Source organism: Myotis davidii, unplaced genomic scaffold (genome assembly GCF_000327345.1).
Source record: "Myotis davidii unplaced genomic scaffold, ASM32734v1 scaffold71, whole genome shotgun sequence".
Classification (NCBI taxonomy): Eukaryota; Metazoa; Chordata; class Mammalia; order Chiroptera; family Vespertilionidae; genus Myotis; species Myotis davidii.
In genome coordinates this window covers 872,946-892,907 of record NW_006283588.1, presented here as the reverse complement: position 1 = coordinate 892,907, position 19,962 = coordinate 872,946, and the positions used below count along the sequence as shown (strand labels likewise).

The 19,962-nt window shown below is 48.2% G+C and overlaps 1 protein-coding gene across 3 annotated transcripts in view; it reads left to right on the top strand.

Annotated features, from left to right (window-relative positions):
• Positions 1–18,889, top strand: part of DLC1 (DLC1 Rho GTPase activating protein) — a 46,139-nt gene extending 27,250 nt beyond the window's left edge. For all 3 annotated transcript variants that reach the window (XM_015565206.1, XM_015565223.1, XM_015565213.1), the window contains 10 exons: positions 2,491–3,926; positions 4,352–4,528; positions 7,991–8,150; positions 8,270–8,468; positions 10,385–10,598; positions 12,392–12,506; positions 13,317–13,535; positions 14,322–14,539; positions 15,505–15,678; positions 16,627–18,889. In XM_015565206.1, coding sequence (XP_015420692.1) covers positions 2,491–3,926; positions 4,352–4,528; positions 7,991–8,150; positions 8,270–8,468; positions 10,385–10,598; positions 12,392–12,506; positions 13,317–13,535; positions 14,322–14,539; positions 15,505–15,678; positions 16,627–16,747 — 3,033 coding nt within the window. In that variant the 3' untranslated portion in view covers positions 16,748–18,889. The remainder of the gene's footprint in view (positions 1–2,490; positions 3,927–4,351; positions 4,529–7,990; positions 8,151–8,269; positions 8,469–10,384; positions 10,599–12,391; positions 12,507–13,316; positions 13,536–14,321; positions 14,540–15,504; positions 15,679–16,626) is intronic.
• The last annotated feature ends 1,073 nt before the right edge of the window (positions 18,890–19,962 follow it).

The window sequence follows — 19,962 nt, the reverse complement described above, 5'->3', positions numbered from 1 at the left end:
AGAGAGTGAGTATCTATAATAGGACAGGAGGAAGTGGGGGGCGGGGCGGACTGGAAACTCGATTATGTATTTTGTAATTGGTTCTTGTGTATAAATTCTTACTTCCTCGTTCTCCAAAACATGGGCATTTTTAATATTATAAACTAATCGAGTGTACCAAAGACTGTAGCATTATGTGATTTAGACCACTAGCTGTAGGCAGCCAGTAAATTGTGTTTTTCCTGCTGTATTTTTAAATTGAGATATAATTTATGTATAACACTATATTAATTTCAGGCGCACAGTATAATAATTGGGTATTTATGTATTACAAAGTGATTCACCACAATAAGTCTAGTTAAACATCAATCACCACACACAGTTGCCTTTTTGTTTTTCTTGTGATGAGAACTTTGAGATCTACTCTCTTAGCAACTTTCAAATCTGCAGTACGATATTGTTTCCTAGAGTCACCGTGCTGTACATTACATCCTCCGGACTTATTTATTTCTAGCTGGAAATTTGTACCTTTTAACCCCCTTCACTCAACCCCCCACCTCTGGCAGCCAAGTCTCTTCTCTGTATCTCTATGAGTTTTCCTACTGTTTTTGATCTGAAAAAATCACCTATTTTGCCTCATTAACTCAGTGCCTACTCCATATTAAAGGGATGGGGTTGAAGGCATCTGGAAGACCGCATTGCTCCCTGTAGAAATTACAGCTAGCTCCCATATACAACAGTATGTTTCGAAGCTGCGGAAGTCTGCGTGAAGGCTGGGTTGTGGGACAGTGAAGAATGTTAAGAGTGTTGGAGGGAGGAAGGGACTCGGGGGGAAAAGGGAGGGCAGGAAATCCCACACATTCTGGTCAAATGGTGGCGCATAACTGAGTCCCATGGTATTTTCTTCTGGGTCTGAAATGTGAGGCCCTTTTATGAGATCTTAGGAGAAGAAGTGGGCGTAGTACTGGGAGTGAGTGTCACAAATTAGAGTAAACAGGAATGAGTTTGGTCAAAGAGCATACTTCTGACTGTTCAGAGCACATATTTTAATTACCCTGGAGGCCCTGACCTGCAACAAGTTGCCTTCCTGCGGGAGCTAAATCTTCTAAACCAGCAGTTCTCAACCTGTGGGTCGCGACCCCTTTGGCGGTCGAACGACCCTTTCACAGGGGTCACCTAAGACCATCCTGCATATCAGATATTTACATTATGATTCATAACAGTAGCAACAGTACAGTTATGAAGTAGCAACGAAAATGATTTTATGGTTGGGTCACAACGTGAGGAACTGTAATTAAAGGGCCAGAAGGTTGAGAACCACTGTTCTAAACAAACAGACTGGAACTTCAGTATCCAGCAAGCCATGGAGAAGAGCCAACCAGTCCGCATTTAATGCTCTTGACTCATTGTCCGTGAAACGTGGGTCACGTGGTATTTCCCACACCGGTGGGAAGATAGGCATCAGAATGAATCATCCATGCCTTTGACATTTCTCAGCCGCTGGGGTTACAGCACAACCCCGAGTCCCCGTAAGTCCAGCATAATCAGCAAAGATGCCGCTTGGCGTTAGTGAATGTTGCATATGGCCAGGCCTGGGTATTTGGGAAGCCTGTTAAATGGCCCGGAGCGGGTCTGAGGTTGACACTTCACAAGACCCTTGTGGCATTAGCCCCAGCCCTGCTGTCTGGCGGGGGAGGGGATGGAAAAGAGCAGGTTAAGAGTGAACCGGCTCGGACTGAAGCGGAAATGCAATGACTTCCCTTGCCCGGTGTCTCTGTTAGTCTGTTGGGAGAGCTGTGACCGTGTAGGGTGGCTGGAGACTTCAGTCGCCACTCTTCTTGGTGTTGAAAACCACCTTTTTGCTTGCAAAAGGAAATATAAACACACACTATCAACAGAGGGCAACACTGAAGGCGGAGCAGAAGGAGTCCCGCCCGCTGCTGACTCCAGCTCGAAATATTTCGCATGCCTGGGATTTCCACAGACCTCAGAAGGTTCCTGTGAGCAGTGAAAGAACAGCCGATAGCCCCCAGTTTCCATAAAATGACTTATTTCTCTCTTTTTTAAATTATATTTTTACTGATTTCAGAGAGGAAGGGAAAGGGAGAGAAATAGAAACATCAGTGATGAGAGAGAATCATTGACCGGCTGCCTCTTGCACGCCCCACACTGGGGATTGAGCCCACAATCCCCGCATGTGCCCTGTCCAGGAATTGAACCATGACCCCCTGATTCATAGGTCGCCACTCAACCACTGAGCCACGCCAGCTGGGCAAATGACTCTTTATTTCGTTTCAAACACTTGGTCCGGCTTTTTTCTGTGACATTCTTTACTTTCATAGTTGTTATTTTTTTAAAAAAACAGTAATATAAAGATATCGGGGTTGGGGGGGTGTCAACCCTGATGGTCTGTTATAAGCAGCCTCCCGGACCCCTGGACCTCAGCACATATCCTGCTCCCTGCGGTTTGCCCATCCAGGGACCAATGGCTTCTTCATTCTGTCTTTTCAGAGTGAGGATTCGGACGAGGATGAGCCTTGTGCCATCAGTGGCAAGTGGACTTTCCAGAGAGACAGCAAGAGGTGGTCCCGGCTGGAAGAGTTTGATGTCTTTTCCCCAAAGCAGGATACGGTCCCGGGGTCCCCAGAGGATCCCCACCTGAAGAGCGCCCCGAGCCACGAGAGCATGCTGACGGACTTGAGCGAGCGCCAGGAGGTGGCTTCCGTCCGCAGCCTCAGCAGCACCGGCAGCCTCCCGGCCCATGTGCCCCACGGCGGGGACGCGGCCACGGCCACACCCCGGACTAACTCGGTCCTCAGCGTCTGCTCCTCCGCCGGCCACTTGGCTGGCAATAACGACGACTCTTTCTGCAGCCTGCCCTCCCCCAAGGAGCTGTCCAGCTTCAGCTTCAGCATGAAGGGCCACGAGAAGACCGCCAAGTCCAAGACGCGCAGCCTGCTGAAGCGCATGGAGAGCCTGAAGCTCAAGGGCTCCCAGCACGGCAAGCACAAGGCTCCCTCCAAGCTGGGGCTGATCATCAGCGGGCCCGTCCTGCAGGAGGGCATGGACGAGGCCAAGCTCAAGCAGCTGAACTGCGTGGAGATCTCCGCGCTCAACGGCAACCACATCAACGTCCCCCTGGTACGAAAGAGGAGCGTCTCCAACTCCACGCAGACCAGCAGCAGCAGCAGCCAGTCCGAGACCAGTAGCGCCGTCAGCACGCCCAGCCCCGTCACCCGGACCCGGAGCCTCAGCGCCTGCAACAAGCGAGTGGGCATGTACCTGGAGGGCTTCGACCCCTTCAGCCAGTCCACGTTCAACAACGTGGCGGAACAGAACTTCAGGAACCGCGAGCGGTACCCCGAGGACACGGTGTTCTACATCCCCGAGGACCACAAGCCCGGCACGTTCCCCAAGGCCCTCTCCAACGGCAACTTCTCGCCCTCGGGGAACAGCAGCTCCGTGAACTGGAGGACGGGCAGCTTCCACGGCCCCGGCCACATCAGCCTGCGGAGGGAGAACAGCGGCGACAGCCCCAAGGAGCTGAAGAGACGCAACTCCTCCAGTTCCATGAGCAGCCGCCTGAGCATCTACGACAACGTGCCGGGCTCCATCCTCTACTCCAGCTCGGGGGACCTGGCGGACCTGGAGAACGAGGACATCTTCCCCGAGCTGGACGACATCCTCTACCACGTGAATGGGATGCAGAGGATCGTCAACCAGTGGTCCGAGAAGTTCTCAGACGAGGGAGACTCGGACTCGGCCCTGGACTCCGTCTCTCCGTGCCCGTCCTCTCCCAAACAGATACACCTGGATGTGGACCACGACCGGGCCACGCCCAGCGACCTGGACAGCACGGGCAACTCGCTGAATGAACCGGAAGAGCCCTCTGAAATCCCAGAGCGGAGGGATTCTGGGGTTGGAGCCTCCCTGACAAGGTCCAACAGGTAGGAGCTTTGGTTCCCTCTCCCGGCTGGGGACAGGGAGGCAGAGAGGGTCTGCTTCTACTTGCGGTGTAGGGGAAGTAGGGTAATGTAAGCCGGCATTCGTAGCCTAAGAAAGAGGCAGACCAGGAAATGCCAACATCCCCAAAAGCATGGATATTGTCTAATGGCTGTGGACTTGCAGTTGGGGAAGACGAAGTGTGGGTTCTGCGGATGGAGGGTGGTGACGGTGGTGCAACAATGTGAAGGTATTGAACGCCCCTGAGCCGTACACTTCAAAAGGGTTAAGATGGTAGGTTCTATGCTATTTTCGAACTTGAGTCCTCTCAGTTGCCCGGACTCAAAGCCCGTGAGCAGCCCGCTGCTGATCGGTGTCTGCCTCCGAAAGCGCTGGGACTCCCTGACTCCTCCCTGCTCTTCTCTCGCAGGCACCGGCTGAGGTGGCACAGTTTCCAGAGCTCTCACCGGCCGAGCTTAAACTCGGTGTCGCTGCAGATTAATTGCCAGTCTGTGGCCCAGATGAACCTGCTGCAGAAGTACTCGCTCCTGAAGCTGACAGCCCTGCTGGAGAAGTACACGCCTTCCAACAAGCATGGTTTCAGCTGGTAAGAGTTTAAACTGCTCCGGGAACCGCGATTGAAGATGTTTTCGCTCAGCTCCCGACACTGAGTATATCCCTTTAATATCTTCAGCCAACTGTCCTAATACAGTCACTCTCTGCCTTGTTGCGGCCACACTTGATGCTACGTAAGCTTTAGGGACTTGCTAGCAGCGGTGGTTGGTTGAGTTTTCAGCTCTCCCGGTGACAGATTGCCAGTTGATGGGGTGAGATTACATCTCTCCTCCATCGAATTGTGCAGGCCCCCTCCTTCCCAGAGGTGGGAGTAAGCCAGGGGTGGGCAAACTTTTTGACTCGGGGGCCACAATGGGTTCTTAAACTGGACCGGAGGGCCGGAACAAAAGCATGGATGGAGTGTTTGTGTGAACTAATATAAATTCAAAGTAAACATCATTACATAAAAGGGTACGGTCTTTTTTTTCAATAGTTTTATTCGTTTCAAACGGGCTGGATCCAGCCTGCGGGCCGTAGTTTGCCCACGGCTGGAGTAACCCATCGTAGGTAAATATATGTACAGTATCTGATCACATTTTGGAAAGAAGGAAGGAAAAATGTAGTTTAAAAATATTTTCATGGATTTCAGAGAGGAAGGGGAAAGGAGAAAGATAGAAACATCAATGATGAGAGAGAATCACTGATCAGCTGCCTCTTGCCCACCCCCAAGTGGGAATCGAGCCTGCAACCTGGGCATGTGCCCTGTCCGGGAATCGAACCGTGACCTCCTGTTCATGGTTCGACGCTTAACCACTGACCTACACAGGCCCAGCGGAAAAATGCAGTTTAGATGTTGCTGTGAGACTGACTTTAAAATGCTTGATGTACACTGCTTGGCTTTATAACCCTATTGTATGCTTCTAGAAAGCGTTTTTTATGTGACTGTTCAGAGCATCACTCAAAAATCTGCCTGTGCTAAAGATTTTCTGTCTTTTCCAACAAATGCTCTTACATGGTGATTCATAAATCTAAAATATTACAGAGTAAAATATATGTGAAGGTAAAATGTATCACCTGAACTATCCATAATTACGTGTGAAAATGTTGCCCCTCATGTATATAACAGTTGGGCTGGATGGGTCATGGATATGACCTAATACCGACATCTTAATATTTTTTTACTCTCCGTGCAAAACAGAGACATGCCCCTAGATTGACATCCCAGCACATTCCACAGTGTCAGCTGGGTATTCGTAAGTGTTCTCGCTAATCTGCGTGTTTGCTATCCAGTTGCACAACTACTGTTCTTGTTGAAAGCCAGCGGCAGCCCGTCTCGTTGGGAGGGCTGGAGCGAGGCGGAGCTGCCGCGAGTCAGAGGAGCAGCGTAACCGGCTCCCCCTCCCAGGACTCGTAGTGAGTTTAACTTCGGCATCAAAGCTCCTCCTGTTCAAAGGCTGTTATTATGGGAGCCTTGCTAAATACAGGAGTTGTTTGTTCTGAATGACAGAAATAAGTATTGACCGGTTTACCCCGACATGCTTCAGATTCTCGGCGGAGATCGTAATGTGTTCCCTGCACATTCCGCCGCCCGGCTTCGGGCCCCCGACAAAGCCAGTATTATGCACGCTTCTAGCCGTGATACCGTATACTTAACTGTATGGACATACAAATTTGGCCCTGCGTCTCGGCTTTACCTCCCCTGCGGCTATAAACAGGGCCGTGTTGTGGCTGTTGGTAAGCTCCCAGAAGCCAAGGCCGTGCGTCTCCTGCCCCGCTCCTCTGGGCGGAGAGTCATATATCCCCGCTGGCTATTTAAAACTGCATATTTCACATTCTCGCTTCTGAGTTGTCCACCCCCTTCCCACCAAACCCTCAAGAATCTGAAAGTCCATAGTACTTCTTGGAGTTCTGGTCAGTTTTTCCAGTGAGTCAAGACCAAATGTAAAAGCCTCGCATTGTGGGATCCACGGAGCAGGGAGAAATTCGACACAAAATTCTTTTCCTGTTAGTCCTGGCCCTTTCTTGTCTCATTCACAGAGGTCGTTTGTAGAGCTCGACAGCGTTAAAGGCATGACATTGGTTTCCTGCTGTTGCAGATACTGCGGGGCGGACCTGCTTTCAGGACTCCAGGGAGCGGGGCCGAGGCCACAAAACCCTCCTTGTTCTTTTCCATCTTCCTTAGGCACCTGAGGATGTCATGTCCTCCAGCTCAGCAGCTGGACAGTGGTTTTGACGTCAGGTCATTAGCGTGGCCCCCTTGTTGAGCTCTGAAGCTGGTGCCCCTGTGTTTGACCAGTATCATGTATTTGCTATTTCTGTCATCCAGCCTTACCCGATCCTTCTTTTTTCTTTTTTAAAAAATATATTTTATTGATTTTTCACAGAGAGGAAGGGAGAGAGATAGAGAGCTAGAAACATCGATCAGCTTCTTCCTGCACACCTCCTACTGGGGATGTGCCCGCAACCCAGGTACATGCCCTTGCCGGAATCGAACCTGGGACCTTTCAGTCCGCAAGCCGACGCTCTATCCACTGAGCCAAACCAGTTTCGGCTTTCTTTTTTATTTTTATTTTATTTTATTTTATTGATTTCAGAGACGAAGAAAGAGGGAGAGAGAGATAGAAACATCGATGATGAGAGAGAATCATTGATTGGCTGCCTCCCGCACGCTCCACACAGGGAATCGAGCCACCTGGGCATGTGCCCTGAATGGTGGGAATCGAACCGTGACCTCCTGGTTCATGGGTCGACGCTCAACCACTGAGCCACACCAGCTGGGCCGACCCTTTTTACCCTAAACACTTTGGTTCTCATCAAGAACTTAGAAATTATTCTTGTCCATTTTCACAACAAAGGGGAACTTGTTTTTCAAACTCTGTCAGGAGGCACCTAAGTAGGGTCTTGCACGGTGTCTTCTGTTTCTGTTTCTTCCCGTGCCACCATTTCCTAAGGAAGCCCATCAGTTCTCTTAAGGATGTCAGTGCGCCCCTGGCCAGGTAGCTCCGTTGGTTAGAGCATCATCCCAATATACCAAGATTACGGGTTTGATCCCCAGTCAGGGCACATACAAGAATCAGCCAATGAATCATAAATAAGTGGAACAATAAATCTCTCTCCCTCCCTCTCTCTAAAAAACATCAAAAACAATAATATAGACCCGATTCTCAGCGTTCACAGTGGAAGGAGACTCCCCAGCTGAGGAGGGTGACTGGCCTCACAGACCGCCCCCCTCGTGGGAGATCTCCAACAGCACCTCCAGTGGAAATGTCTGGGATGCCGGAAATGTTCTAAATTTGCACAGTCCAGGAGGGTCGCTGCTGGCCACAAAGGGCTAGTGAGTGCTTGAAATGTGGCTAGTACAACTGAGGACCTGATTTTCTAATTTTATTTCATTTACGTTTAAATAACCACCTTCATGGCACCGCTCTGGGGCCCACAGGGTTTACCTGCGGAGATGGACAAGGGTAGGCAGACAAGTAAACATCTCACCTCCCCACCAATGTTCTTTAAATAGGGCTGTGCCCAAGTTCATGAAAAGGATCAAGGTTCCAGACTACAAGGACCGGAATGTGTTTGGCGTCCCTCTGACCGTCAACGTGCAGCGCTCGGGTCAGCCCCTGCCCCAGAGCATTCAGCAGGCCATGCGCTACCTTCGCAACCATTGTTTGGATCAGGTGAGAGCCGCTGCTGCAGGTCCCCTGTGACCATGGGAGCTCAGGTGCATGCTTCTCTTTCGGGTTCTGTAGTGAAGATGTCGCTTTCATCTTGACACGTAATGGTTTTCTTCCAACAGGTTGGGCTCTTCAGAAAATCGGGTGTTAAGTCCCGGATCCAGGCCCTGCGCCAGATGAATGAAAGTGCCATCGATTGTGTCAACTACGAGGGGCAGTCTGCTTATGACGTGGCCGACATGTTGAAGCAGTATTTTCGAGATCTTCCGGAGCCACTAATGACGAACAAACTCTCGGAAACCTTCCTGCAGATCTACCAATGTAAGTTGTTCTTGGATCTTAACCCTGTTGGAGGTATGAAGAAATGGACGCAACTGTGAAACCTCTACCTTCCTGTTTTTTAAAAAAGAGAAACCATAAGTCCAGGTTTTTTTATGCATTCTCTGAATTTTTAAAAAATATTTTATTGATTTTTTTTTTTTTTTTTAGAGGGAGAGGAGAGGGAGATAGAAACATCAATCAATGATGAGAGAGAATCATTGATCGGCTGCCTCCTGCACATGCCCCCATAGGGGATCAAGCCTGCAACGCGGGCATGTGCCCTGACCCAGAATCGAGCTGGTGGCCGCTTGGTTCCTGGTTTGATGCTCAGCGGCCGAGCTACCCCATCCGGGCACCCCTGGCTTCCTTTGATGTCGTTCTCTTGGACCCACTGGATGGGATGGCCTCTTGGAAATACACGTCATCGATTTCTTCCTTGCCTCCTCGTTTGTGGAGCGGGTTTCTGTAGACCTACAGAATGCAAAAATAACTTTCCCTTGTCATCATTCTCATTGCTGAAGCAATTGTCCATTTTTACCTTCTGATCCTGGAGCTCAGTCTTTCATTAGTTTCTAGAACAGGGTTATCTAAGAAGCATAAAAAGGCAGGTACCAAGATCTCTCTCTCTCTCTCTCTCTCTCTCTCTCTCTCTCTCTCTCTCTCTCCCTCTCCACCGTCCGTATGGAAATTTCAGTTGCTTCCCATCCCTCCAGCAGGACCTGTTGTGTTTAAAATTTCACAGGTGTCTGTGCGTTTGATCTTGATGTTCAATGCGTAAATAACCTTTTTCTGTTCTTCTCGGCTTCTGCCAGAAATACTTGGGAAAACAATACCCATGCCCCTCTCACTTTTAAGTAAAGCTTAAAGCAAACAGTTATCTAAATTAATGATGAAGATCGGGATTATAGCGTTTACAGCTTGGTGTTTTTCTTGGCTCAGTGTCGTAGCACAGCCATGTAATTTGAAAGCAGCTTCTCTTCGTGTTCCCATCGTCTTTAGCTGGCGCATTGGACTCTATTTTATGAGAAATGGAGCTGGTCTGGATTATTTCATTATTTGTTTCATCCTTTCAGATTTTATGAAAACACAGGTCACATTTTCCCCACCAAGGTATTTGTTATGTATTGTAACCATGGAGCTGTTTAATCAGTTTGTCCTATGGCGCTGCGTTTGAGTGACTTGGTTTTTCCACCACATGCCTTTTTAAGAGAAAGATTTGCCTGGAAAAGGAGACCTGAAGGTTGGGTCCAGCATTTTCTACATGTGTATTCGTTTATGGCCCTCGTTCTCAAGCGTGTGTTTTTATAGCAGCCTCTCGGTAGGCTTTCTAAAGCTGAAAGAAATCGCTGGTCAGATATGCCTGTCGTTTAAATTGACTGAATATTTGAGCAGCTTCCTTTTCCCACTTCAGGAACCAGCAGCTCAGTCAAAAGTGTGAGAGTCCCCGGAGATACCGAACATTTTATAGGAAAGACTAAGAAACCTCAGTTCTTACCCTGGGACACATACCTTAGATACGATGTTTTATTGACGCTGAACGAAAGTGTCAGCGCATCTTATTTTCCAAAATTGAGAATGGTGAATTAGGGATTTCTAAGAAGTACTTAGAAAGAAAAAGTGTTCTGTAAACTGAACAAGCAGGTCTCATCGGGAGCTGAACTCGGAGGTGGGCTTAGGAGTCTGTTGGCATTGTGGGTGTTTAAAATATCTCACCTCCTCCACCGGCAGGAAATACTTGAGGGTAGTGACGCTGGTGCAGCCCTAATTTCTTCCATATTAACCTCGAGTACACTCTCGGCAAGTGCTTGTTCAGGGCTGCTGGGGCCTTTGATGCCGATGTGTTTGCTTTGGGACATTTCCTTGCGATGGACGTGGAAAATCACTGAGCTGATGGGGAAAATGCTGGTGTTGTGCAGATGTGCCCAAGGACCAGCGCCTCCAGGCCATCAAGGCAGCCATTATGCTGCTGCCGGACGAGAACCGGGAGGTGCTGCAGACGCTCCTCTACTTCCTGAGTGATGTCACGGCAGCTGTGAAGGAGAACCAGATGACGCCCACCAACCTGGCCGTGTGCCTGGCACCCTCGCTCTTCCACCTCAATACCCTGAAGAGAGAGAATTCTTCCCCCAGGTAGGGGCCGGGGAGGGTCGCATGCGTCATGCTCTCCTTCGGGGTTGTCCCCCTGTTCTCCTGGGATTCATACCTAAGTCAAGCAAATAGGAGTTGGAGCTTCTCCCTTCACAGCCCATGTGACCCTCCTGTCTTCTTAGCCCTGGGCGTGTGACTGCCTGGGCACTCTAGTTATAGGGGAGAGAGAGTAGGTTCCTGCTTCAGCATGGGAGTGTTTGCCCAGTGTCTCCCCGAGCCCTCTGTGACATCGTCATCACACTCTGCCAGCAGAGAGTCACAGATTTACTGACCTAAACATCTGGGTGGGGGGTGAGCCCTGCCTTGGCGCCCACGGGGCCAGGGGAGCCCAGCTCCTGGCCTGGGCCGGCAATTGAAAGGAAGTGGGCAGATCTAAGAGAACTGAGCGTAAGGTGGAGCCTGCACGTTAAGGTCAAGCCCATGATTTGCGGAGTTTCTCCTTCGATGTCTGCAAGGTGGGAGTGGAGTGGCTGTAGAAGAAGCCGGAGAATCTAGAAAGTAACAAAGGCTGATGTTTGCTCAGCACTTACTCCGTCCCAGTCACGAGACTGCACCCTTGACATCCATAAAATTCTCACTTGACCCGCAGAACAATCGCAGGAGGTGAGGATGATAACGTTGGTATCCATTTCACATGAGAGGAAAGTGGGGCTGCAGGGAGGGCCAGTTGAGGGAGGAGCTGGCCTGTGCCTGAAACGAAGAAGTGCAGAGCCAGTTGGAGCGTCTGACTTCTGAGAGTATTTCTCATAGAGGCCTCAAGCGGAGAGGGGGAAACAGTCACTAACTGGCCTTCCCCGGGCCAGATCCATCCTGCTGATCCTGTTCCTTCAGCTCTGGGGACGGCCACAGACATTTCTGAGCTAGAAGCGAGGGCCTTGTGCTCACTGAAGTAGCTTTGCTTCTGCAAGCCAGGCAGTGCTTAAAGATCCTTGAATTACTTCTGGCTGTTGACTAGCGTTCCAGCTTTTTTAAAAAATCTTTATTGTTGAAAGTATTACATATGTCCCCCTTTTTCCCACCATTGACCCCCTCCAGCCCACACCCCGCCCCTCTAGAGTTCCAGTTTTAATGGGATAGAGAACAGAGATGGGCCGCAGAGAGAGATCAGATAAGATTAAAGTAAACCCTTTAGGAAACAATGCATTTCCCCTCACCTTCGGGAGGGGTCCTGTTTATCTAGACTGTGAAGAATAGGGACTTTACCCCAGTGTCCGGCACCTCCCACCCACACCCTTCTTAGCTGCCTCTCTCCCTCCCCAGCACACATCCAGAGTCCTACAAGCTCCCCTATGTAAATAGGAACCTACTTAATGTGCTGGCTTTAAAGAGCCTAGATATCATTGAAAACAGCCTCTTTCATGTTTTGTGTGTGTGCTGTTGATAAAACTACTGAAAAATTCTAGTGACCAAAGTAAAGCTCTCTTGGGCAGAGTGGGTGGGAAGAGAGATTAACCAAAGAACTTCTATGCATATATGCATAACCCATGGACACAGATAATAGTGTGGTGAAGGCCTGGGGTGGGGATGGGGGTGGGGGTGAAGAGAAAGGAGGCAGGTGCCAGCCAGAAGGGGTCGGTGGGGAAAAAGGAGAACATCTGTAATACTTTGAATAATAAAGATAAATTTTAAAAAATAATGGAGTTCCCTTGAACCCTTTAGTGACAGGTAGGCTCCAGTGAGCTATTTATTTCTCTCCTTTGGGTTTCCTCAACGTACACATTGATTTAAAAATATGTAAATATTTGAATCTTTCTCCTCCTATTTCTTCTGCCTAGGGTGATGCAAAGAAAACAGAGTTTGGGCAAACCAGATCAGAAAGATTTGAATGAAAACCTCGCTGCCACGCAAGGGCTGGCCCATATGATTGCGGAGTGCAAGAAGCTTTTCCAGGTAAGGATTTAGGGGATCTTGTAGTTGGTTAAGGATAACCTGGGTAGGGACGAAATTGTAGGTGCAATACTTGGTCACATCTCACCAAAAGATCCCTTGCCCAGCTGGAGAGTGTATACAGAGCCCAAGAGTGTCTTACTATCTATATTATAACATAAGCTAAGTAGAGTTAGTATGCTTAATGAAATGCCCACCTCCATACCCCCTATAAAAGCAACAAATTGCGTGCAGTAAGTACTGTATCTGAGACACGTGCCTTCATCCACGTAAGCCCTGTTTCAGTCACTTACCTGCTAGGTGACTTCTCAGGTACCTTACACTAGAATAAGGTATCCGTAGCCTCGTGAAACCGCGTGAGGTGGGCGGGACATCCTCCAGCTGTTGGGAACAGGGATTGGACTGCCTGCACCACCTTGAGCACTCAACCTAGTTTCTGCCCTGTCACTTCACTGCTGGGCAACGAGAGTGTGCACGGGTGGACCAACATCCTTTTTTTAAAAAATATATTTTTATTAATTTCAGAAGCCAGTCAATGAAGGAAAAATACCACATTAAAATATATATTTTTTTTATTAATTTCAGAGAGGAAGGAAGAGGGGGGAGAGAGACAGAAACATCAATGATGAGAGAGAATCAATTATTGGCTGCCTTCTACACGTCCCCTACTGGGGATCAAGCCCACAACCTGGGCATGTGCCCTTGACCGGAATCAAACCCGGGACCCCTCAGTCCACAAGCCAAGGCTCTGTCCACTGAGCCAAACCGGCCAGGGCATCTCCCAACCTCCTTTTGGTCTCATGTTCCTCACAGGTTCCTGAGGAAATGAGCCGATGTCGCAATTCCTACACCGAGCAAGAGCTGAAGCCTCTCACTCTCGAAGCTTTGGGACGCCTCTGTGCCGACGAGTCCGCTGACTACCAGCACTTCCTGCAGGACTGCATGGACAGCCTGTTTAAAGAGGTCAAAGAGAAGTTCAAAGGCTGGGTCAGCTGCTCCACCTCTGAGCAGGCCGAGCTGTCCTATAAGAAGGTAGGTCATCCCTTGTCGTCGACCAGTTGAGTTCCGGGGGTCAGGGCTTGGGTTCCTTAGAGACGAGACCCTGTTACCCACACAGCTCTGCGTGGGGATCTGGCACCCATTCCCCCTCCTGCAGAGCTGGGCGGCCAAGGGATTCAGATCCCCAGGTAAGAGCAGAAACCAGCCGGGTGAGGAATACTTGTCAGAGGAATCAAACAGCCAATGCGATCCTGCTTCCACAGAATCACACCAGAGTGCCCTGGAGTGTTTAACTAGTGGCATTGGGCTTAGGCCTTGTAGATCCGGCTTGGGTTTTTCCATAATTTGATCAGAACCCCCTTGCACACTCCACTCCACTCTTGGCCCTTTAAAGAGCAGAGAGCTATCAGGGGAGACATTGACTTGCTGGGACTGCGCCTGTGAGGGCGGGCACATGGTGGGTGGCTTAGCAGGGTAGGCCCACCACAGGTACTTGTTGACACTGTCCTCCATCACCTTGAAAAGAAATAACCAGGAGGGCAGTCCGGATAGCCATGCAGGCTTGGGGTGCAAATAAAGGATCCTACTTGATTCCATTGACCCTGACATGGGTCCCAGGGGAACATGGGACAGTTTGAACCTGAAGTGACACCAGCCGCTTTGTTCACTTCTGGCCTAACTCTCGGGGGTGGCAGCCTGTTAAAGCCATAGGTGATCATTAGCCTCCAAACAGATGCCCGTGTACCGGGCTAGCAAGTTGCCTTCCAAGCCTGGGTGTGTGCGAATTGCCTTAGCCCTGAAGGTGCTTCCTCTCTTCAGGTGAGTGAAGGACCCCCTCTGAGGCTTTGGCGGTCGGCCATCGAAGTCCCTGCGATGCCCGAGGAGATCTTGAAGCGCCTCCTTAAAGAGCAGCACCTCTGGGATGTAGACCTGTTGGATTCAAAAGTGATTGAAATCCTGGACAGTCAGACTGAAATTTACCAGTACGTTCAGAACAGTATGGCACCCCATCCTGCTCGGGACTACGTCGTTTTGAGGTGAGAGCTTCTGAATTGATCATTTATTCTTAATGTTTTTAATTGATTTCAGAGAGCGGAAAGGAGAGGGAGAGAGAGAGAGAGATAGAAACATCAATGATGAGGGAGAATCATCGATCGGCTGCCTCCTGCTGAGGACGGAACCCGCAACCTGGGCGTTGTGTCCTTATCGGGAATTGAACCGTGACCTCCTAGTTCATGGGTCGATGCTCAACCACTGAGCCACACCGGCAGGGCCCAAATTGATGTTTGTGGCCAGGATGAGCCTGTGGGTCACTGAATAAGATGGTAAAATTACTTCCATTAGAACGTATGCCTCCATAAAATGGTTGAACCTTTGCAAATATGAAAAATATATCTACTTTTATTAAAGTAGTGTGTTCATCCCTGAAATGGTTTGGACTCTTTGGGAATTGAGCTCAGAAAGAGAGGCACACTCAACTGGATGCGCGTCCTGGTGGCGGATTCTTCCCCCTTTTAGGATAGATGTTCTCGTTAGAAGTAGCTGACGGATGCATAAGCCAGGAAACAACATTCAGGTTCCCAGGGGGTTACGGTTGAGGCTGGTTTATATCTAATTCATCATTCTCTGGAGACGTGATTGAAAGAGGAATTCCAAGAATCTTTGAGGAACTGTCACATCATTAGTCCAGAACCTTTCCGACAGAGCAGCGTTCATTCGGATGCTCATGCTCTCAGACAGCTGTGGAACGTAACGATGGTTTTCGGTCGCACTTCAGATTGGTTCTCTTTGAAAGAGCTGGCTGTGTGAGCAGCACATCTCCTGGAGATGTGGCTCTGGACAGAGCTCGTCCAGGAGTCCTTGCACACGAGTTCAGGATGCCGTTCACGCAGGGCGGGGACACACAGCACGGCCACCGAGCTGTCCTCCAGTGTCTCTGAGAGCGAGGCCCCATTTGGCTTCCAGGAAATTTTATTTTTTCCCTCTGGTTTTGTCTCGACAGGACATGGAGGACTAACTTACCCAAGGGGGCATGTGCCCTTTTACTCACATCTGTGGATCACGACCGGGCCCCCGTGGTGGGGGTGAGGGTCAATGTGCTCCTGTCCCGGTATCTGATCGAACCCTGCGGGTCAGGGAAATCCAAACTCACCTACATGTGCAGAGCTGACTTAAGGTATGTTCTGCCTCTGATTTTTTGGACATGGTGAGGGTCACGGGGAAGACAGACTTTTCGCCTGGTGCAGAGAATGGCTTAAATGAGTACGTGTTGCACTTTGGTTACTCCAGGAAGAGTGGTGCTAAAGTAACACGTTGTGTTTCTCGGCCTTTGGGTACCACGGCCTACTTTTGATCCTTTAGAACATGTGGTGCTAACGTAATGTGGATACGGGGGTTCTGCCATGAATATGAAGCCCCGGAAATGCGAGTTTGAACGAGCAAGCAGGGTTTTCTCATTTTATAGTCAAGGGTGTCTGAATCATGTGACATGCCCTTTTAGTAATTCATCAGGCCTACCTATTCTTTGCTACAGATCAATGTGTATTAGTATCAGAAAAGCGGTGCCGTGCAGCCTTATAGACAAAAAATGAACCTCTGCAAACTCCGTCCACGTGTCTCTCAGGTTACATAAAGTCTCATTGGAAATCTTTACATCTCAGCACTTCTGCAGGCACCGTGTGCTCTGTTTTTGTTAACATGCTGCAGCTTTCCCTAAACCAGCGGTTCTCAACCTGGGGGTCGAACAACCCTTTCACAGGGGTCGCCTAAGACCATCGGAAAACACATCTATAATTACATATTGTTTTTGTGATGAATCACTATGCTTTCATTATGTTCAATTTGTAACAAGGAAATTGGGGGTCACCACAACATGAGGAACTGTATGAAAGGATCGCGGCATTAAGAAGGTTGAGAACCAGTGCCCTAAACAGTTTTACTCAATCTGTAGTTTCTTGAGACACTTCGAGTTCCAAATGTATGATGGAAAGGCCAGGAGATTGCCCTGGAACAGTAAGCGCACATGTTGCTGAGCAGGGAATGGAAGTGTAGTATTTGCAACTCCCTTCAGCTTGTCTCAGGGCTTTCCAGCTGGAATAATGGGCCTGCTTTTCCTCTGTCCTAGGGGCCACATGCCAGAGTGGTACACGAAATCTTTCGGACATTTGTGTGCAGCCGAAGTTGTAAAGATCCGAGACTCTTTCTGTCACCAGAGCACTGAAAGCAAAGACACTAAATCCAGGTGATCACCAAGGCAGAGCCGCCGTGTCCACCTTCCCACCTTCCGGGCGTTCGTGCCCAGGGCCCTTGCCAGTGCTCGGGAGCACGGGTTCTGCGTCTAATCCTGAAACCAAACTGCAAGTTGGAACATAGGAATCGACTGTAGGGATGTGATACATTTTTCAAAGCTGCTTCCCGTTGGTTTAAGGTCTGTGCCACAGATCTTGACTGGAGTATATAAGACTGCAAAAAAGAAAAAATGTATTCTTATGCGAATTGCTTCTGAGAAGCAACACTATAAATACATTACAGAAGATAATGAAGATACTTCATTCTCTTGTGATATTGGTGTATGTGTCCCTATGTCCTTGTGTTGGCAGCGTGTTGAGGGGCTGGCGTATCCACTGGAATAGTTGGTACTCTACGACAGGTTTTCTCACTGAGAGGAGCAGAGAAAGGTTTGCACAGAGGCGTGTGTGTATGTTTGTTTGTTGCTGGTTGCATGGCACAGATGTGTAGGTTGGGACGCAGTGTCTGGCACACTGAGATGCCTCAAGAAGGATATTGATGCGTCAGGTGCAGTTTAACCTGGAATATCTGACTACCCATGGATCCATCCAGAAATGTAAAAGGGAACTCTTATTTTGAGGGATCAGACAGCCTACCCTTGTCCATTTTTTTTCCCCCTGAGTTATATTAAACAGACTCCTCTATCCACTTCTTCTTTACCTGGAAAGTGATTGTGGTGAATTTACTCTGATCTCCCATTTCAGACACCGTTTCTCTCTAGACCTGATTGCAAAAGTTGTTTGTAGGTTGTTATTAACAGCATTTTCAAAAGCTAAACAGGCTTATTAATTTAATTTGCCCTTAACAGCAAATAGGTTTTCTGGCTTTTTTTTTCTTTGCTTTTTTCTACATTTTCTTTTTTCCCCCTTTATAATGATGTCCTTGGAATATATTTTCATGGTAATGGCAAACAGGTATCATAGTAAAAAGCAATACAGCAGTACAGTTTTGGAAGGGTGGTCTTTATACAGGTTTTACTGTAATGGTGAAGGTCGACTTCAGAGACAGTATTAGTGAATTTATTTAGTATGGGTCGAAGTGAATAATGTATGAATGAGAGTTGTAAGAAGGATTTTTATTTTGTTACAACGTAATGTAGTTACCATTGTCAGTGTTATTTCCAAGGTTCTTTGAAGAATTGGTGGGGACAGATTAGAGTGTTAAAATTTGAGTATTTTGGATATCAGTGTTTTTCATGAAGATATACTTGTATATTCCATTTGAATGGCTTTCAGATTTGTAAGATTGTATGTTGTATATACCATTCTATTAAGACACATGTACACATGTCCACTGTGCTTTCAAACATAGATTAAGCATGATAAAGATTATTATTTAAAATATACTTGTATTTATACCTCAGATATTCTTTTGGGTTTTGTACCTCAAGGCTTTTTTTTTTTTTTTCTAATGTAAATACACTTACATGAATACAGTCTAAGAGAAAAAATAAATAAAAGAAGAGGTTTATAATGTGCTCAGAATCTGTACAGAATATAATCGATAAGTGCACTATTAAATGTTTAAGGGAAAAGTCTGGCCTGCTCTCCTCTGCAATGCAGCTTCCTCCCTCCCACCCTGAACACCACAGACTGCAAGGCACATCATTCTAGCACCAACCACAGCGAAAGCATGGAGTTGCTGAAGGGAAAACCGGACTGCACATCATTCCAAGGCCAACCGCAGCTGAGCCACTCGCTAGCACACAGGGAAGCCTGGAGATGCTCTCTGAAGGCCGTTAGGAAATGATGCTGAGAAAGTTACGTGAAAGCACAACAGCTACGGAAAGATGCTCCTCGGCAAAGCCAAGGTCACTGTTCATCCCACCAAAGGTCACTCCCACGGTTTGGCGCTCCTGTTGAGAGGATGTCTTCCATTCCACGCTTGACAAGAGGAGATCTCAAAGGGTATGGACATTTGCAAGAACTCTGCTTACGTCGCCTGGAGTGCTGTCGCCACAACTTACTAATTGTGACTAATGGCCTAGATTGTAAGGTCCCTGAGGGCAGGGCTCTCCTGCACATCTCTGTACTCCCCTGAGCAGCTGTCAGTGTTTGTACTTGTAGGCACCTAATAAATGGATTATTTGCTAAATGGGATTGGTTGGACTCGCTTGTTACTTGAAAAGGAAGAGAACCAAGGATGCTACCTGTCTTAAGCCCCCACTTTGGCTCATCACTGCCCATTTTGAGATTAAAGAGAGTGAACATTGTTAAACCATATGGGATCTTAAAAGTTTAAACTAGCAAAGATGCATGGATAAGCGTATATAGATGGCTACGGATACTGATTTTTTAAATTTGAGTTTCTTTGAGATGGAATTTTTAACCTATTGCATTTCCCAGATACAATGTGATACTGATCTTAGAAGAGGTTTGACAAATATTCAGTTTGGGCATAGAAAAGTGGACAAACCCAACTTTATTGTAAGTTTTTGATTTTTTTTTTTTACTGACTTTTTACAGAAAGGAAGGGGAAAGGATAGAGAGTTAGAAACATCGATGGGAGAGAAACATCGACCAGCTGCCTCCTGCACATGCCGCACTGGGGATGTACCCGCAACCAAGGTACATGCCCTTGACTGGAATTGAGCCTGGGACCCTTCAGTCCACGGGCCAACACTCTATCAGCTGAGCCAAACCGGTTAGGGCTATTGTAAGTTTTTAAAAGACACACCCAGACTGAAGGCTTTTTAAACTGGCCTCTGCCTTCAGACCTGGTTTCCACGGGGCTATGTAAAATCAAAGTATCTTAGGCCTGAAATACCCAATACTTGAGTTGTTTGCACAGTTCTGAAGTGGAGTTTCTAACAGACGTCATGAGGTTACAGGAAGTATCCTGCCTAGCAATCTATAGGTGAAATTACTTGGAAAATTCCAAGAAAATGAAACCTCACAAGTACCCCCATGAAGCATAGGCCGTCTCTTCAGTCTAAGGAGAGGATATGGTTTAGAGAAGTAGTGACAATTAAGGGACCCAGAGCTGCCCTGGCCCGTGTGTCTCCAGTAGGGCTTTGCCCCTTCCACCAAAAAAGGTGGCGGTGCGGTTCCGGGTCAGGGCACGTACCCAGGTTGTAGGTTTAATTCCTGGTTGGCTCACGTGCAGGAGGCAACCAATCACTATCAATGTTTCTCTTCCTGTCTCTCAAATTAATAAAGTGAATTTTTTAAAA